The 4,002-nt window shown below is 36.9% G+C and overlaps 1 protein-coding gene across 1 annotated transcript; it reads left to right on the top strand.

Moving 5' to 3' along the window:
• Positions 1 to 343: 343 nt before the first annotated feature.
• LOC140835409 (uncharacterized) lies at positions 344 to 685 on the top strand. The gene has a single exon (XM_073200901.1). The coding sequence runs from the start codon at positions 344 to 346 to the stop codon at positions 683 to 685; it is 342 nt and encodes a 113-aa protein (XP_073057002.1).
• The last annotated feature ends 3,317 nt before the right edge of the window (positions 686 to 4,002 follow it).

The raw sequence follows: 4,002 nt of genomic DNA, 5'->3' as shown, positions 1-4,002 counted from the left end.
ACACGATTCATTATCTCGAGCTCGCAGCAGTAGAATTTGCTTCAAGATTTGGAGACATTAGTTATATGGGGAGAAGTGCAAGATTTTCCATGATCATAAAAGTTTGAAGTACTTCTTTACCCAAAAAAAGTTGAACATGAGGTAAAAAAGATGGCTAGAGTTGGTAAAGTACTACGACTGCGATATTAGCTACACACTAAGCAAAGCTAATGTAATTGCGGACGCTTTGAGTAGGAAGATAGCGGTCATCACGCAATTGACAGTTCAAAAACCATTGCAAACGGAGATTCAGCGATTCTAGCTTGCAGTATATGCTAGGAGCAAGGCTCCTAAAGGTTCTATTATGACAGTTCAGTCGACTCTGAGGGATATAATCCGTGAAGGTCGGTCTTCTGATGAGCAGTTGCAAAAATGGAGACTGAGAGACGAGACTAAGGGTCGAAAGTTGTATTTTTACGAGGATGGCATAGTTCGATACCGAGATCAACTATGGGTTCCTAGTGGTGATTCACTAAGAGAGGCAATTATGAATGAAGCTTACAATACACCGTACTCCATTCATCTTCGAAGTACTAAGATGTATAAGGACATGCTGTCTTTGTATTGGTTGCAGGGTATGAAGCGAGACATCTTACGTTTTGTGTCCGAGTGTTTGACATGCCAGCAAGTTAAAGCAGAGCATTAGAGACCAACATGGAAGCTTAAGCCACTTCCTATTCCCTAGTGGAAATGAGAAAATATTACTATGAACTTTTTAGTGGGATTGCCAAGGACTATCAAGGGATTTAATGTCATTTGGGTGATAGTTGATTGTCTTACGAAATCAGCGAACTTTCTACCTATTAAGACGACATTCACCATGACATAGTACGGAGAGCTGTATATCCGAGAGATAGTCCGACTGCATGGAATCCCAGTATCGATTGTTATTCAACACAGCGTTTCATCCTCACGCCGATGGTCAGTCTGAGGGTGTTTTAAATTTTGGAGGATCTATCCGAGCTTGTGTGATCGATTTCCAAAGAATTTGGGAATTGAAGTTACCTCTAGTGGAGCTCATGAAACGTTTACTACTTAAATACTACAATTTATTTTTTTGTTAAGCTCATTTTCGAAAGTTATATCTTTATGCATGCATAAAATAGTATCTAAAAATTTAACATTTTAAAATAAAAGTAATCAACTAAAAGATGAAAATACTGCAATTTAAAAATAGACAATTCGTCAACCCTCGACATACGTTTTAAAAATAAAACAAATATGAAACGAGTGAAGTTCCTGATAACCATCGACATAATAAAAAAATGAGTATGAAAATATCCATCCACTCCTAACTCAAAACATAATGTGCGGAAAATACGATCCTCGGGTTCACGTGCGCCATCCAAGCCCCGCCTACTGAGGCTTTGGCGCCTCCAATTTCCTCATCATCATGCTCACCTGCACCATTCTACCTAGTGAGTCTAAAGACTCAACACTCCTTCATCGCTATAACAACTACATATACGTAGCATGCCACAGTGAAAAGTACAGTAATAAAAATACATTTCATGATCTAAAGAACAAAGCATAAACGTAAACATGTCGTATAAAAGCATAACGTGTCGAAACATGTCTCATCATATCAGCATATATGTATAAATTTTCTTTGATTGAATTCAGTTCAGTAGTTGCTTTCATATAAGCTCTATTCGATGGATCCATCTATGTATAACCATGGTACCCGGCGGCGGAGACATCAGCGACAGTATTATCCATCCACTGATGCTTGGCCTTACATGTCATTGTACTATCGTGTCATTGTGTCATCGTATTAGTCACAACCAACTCCCTTCCTTCAAAACTTGTCATCATATTCATCACTTATAAAATCATGCATATACGTAAATTTTCCTCAAAATCAAGCATGCAACGTATTTTACATAATTACATAAAAAGTCATATTTGTGATAACTTGGACATTTAAGACATGTCAAATCATGTTTAGGGCGCTGCCAAAACTGCTAACTCAACTCGGATGCAAAATGACCATTTTGCCCCTAGAAACCATAATTGACCGTCTTACCCCTGGACCTCAAACTTTCGATGTGAAGCCAACGAAACTCCTTAAAACATCCCAAAACATAATAATAGGTATTTATTAGACGTAACCCTGAGCCTGTTCAATAACTTATATGATTCGTTTTAAAACTTGAACCGGGGTCCCGGTTTAAACCCGAATCAACCCGAAACTTAACCAAATTTTTACCAACTTAAACCGTGACTCGACCTACACAACCCGCCCCTAGGACCTACGAACCATGCTTGAAAGTTGCTGGAAATTTCCAGCTCACAAATCACGAAACCCTAGTTGCGTCTATACCCCAATTTCTCGACTCTAGCCCAAACCAACGAGGACCAGCCCCTAACTAGACCACCCTAGGACATGACCAAGCCGTGGGCCCCTTCCTAGACCAACCTAACCATGTCCTTAGCCACCACACACGCGGACATGCGCAGTAACCCGATAGCCCCTAACATCGAACAAACCGAGCCACCCCTCAACCTAACTCCTTCGATCGGCTTCTAGAACACGACCAGCTGCTCACGTCCCTCTCCTAACCCTTTCATGGGTTATAACTTATTTTAATTTTGCTTACGATCTTATCTACTCTTTTCATCAAATCCTCGACTTCAAAGCTCCCTTCTTTATTGAGTCGTCTTTTTTTTTTCCAAATAATAGCTCTATTGATCTCATCATCATCACATAGTTCAACAGTCTGCAACAAGAACAATCCAGAAAATAGAACAAATGATTAACGTGAATAAATTGGAGTGTTCATATGGAAATATACTAAAAAATTACTTACTATTTCTTCGGAAAAGTGTGAATATCCTTTACGTGCAAGCCTATGAGGGTATATATTCTTCTTTCTTCTATATTTTTGTTGATCACTTAGTTTCTATTTATTTCATAAATTCAAAAAATTTCAATATAAATAATGAATTATGGTATACTAATTTTGAAAAATAAATTAAGAATCTTACAATGAAGTCGTCTGACATGATACTAATGACAAAAGAACTCCAATCATCTTTGGTAATCCCATAGCCAGTATGTGGCTCATTCAACTCTTCTGGCTTGTCAAGCTTGCTAAAAATGAATGTTCAAGTGAGATGAATTTAGTATTGACGCCACTTGTTATTTTCTGACTTCAAACAGCCCTTCTTCCATGTTGTGTCAACATTGTACGTCAACGATAAAAAAAAATTGGGAATAAGTTCAAAAGACAAAATAATAACATTTAATATATCGTATAATCTAAATATTATAGCTGTAAAAACATGATATTTTCCACAAAATCATATTTAAAAGTAGTATAACAAATCTATATTTTCCAAAAATCATTTTCGAAAGCAAGATAGCAAATCATTAATTAAATATTGTTAACCCAAATCCCATCACAATCTTCATGAACGCATGGTGGTTCATTATGTTCATCAACATCCATTGATGGCAACCCTCTGCTAAAACATTGATAGTAAAGAATAGTTCTTTCACACTTGTCAACCTTTGTATATTAAAAATAATCCCTACTTTGTGTTGCAAGTACAAAACTCCATAAAGGATCTTCAATGTAAAAAACTTACTTTGCTTGACTAGCCAAGATGAAACAGTCATATTTGAATCCAATTCTATTGAAGTTTGCCAACATGAACCCAAGATCAGCTATGGTAATACAACCATTATTCTCCACCCACTTACATTTAAACATTGGAATTTGAAATTTGTGGTAATCAAGTAACCATATTTCCTCTATAACTCCATAAAAATCATATATGTCACAATAGGATTTTTATCCTTTACACTAGCAACTTGCACTGTCTTTGCAAATAAGATAACTCCAGAGTTTCTAACAACTCGTATATCATCACGCTCTTTCGTAGCATAAAAAATCCCTTCAATCAAATAACTAGAGTACTTCTAGACTTGCTTGCTAGATCCGCGTGCTATCCACTTCA

The sequence above is a fragment of the Primulina eburnea genome, chromosome 6 (genome assembly GCF_022965805.1).
Source record: "Primulina eburnea isolate SZY01 chromosome 6, ASM2296580v1, whole genome shotgun sequence".
Lineage (NCBI taxonomy): Eukaryota > Viridiplantae > Streptophyta > Magnoliopsida > Lamiales > Gesneriaceae > Primulina > Primulina eburnea.
Note: the sequence above shows the minus strand (reverse complement) of the source record. Positions and strands in the feature narration are given on the sequence as shown.

Excerpts from the sequence above, each read along its gene's own strand:
- LOC140835409 (XM_073200901.1), top strand. The coding sequence starts at position 344 with ATGACAGTTCAGTCGACTCTGAGGGATATAATCCGTGAAGGTCGGTCT.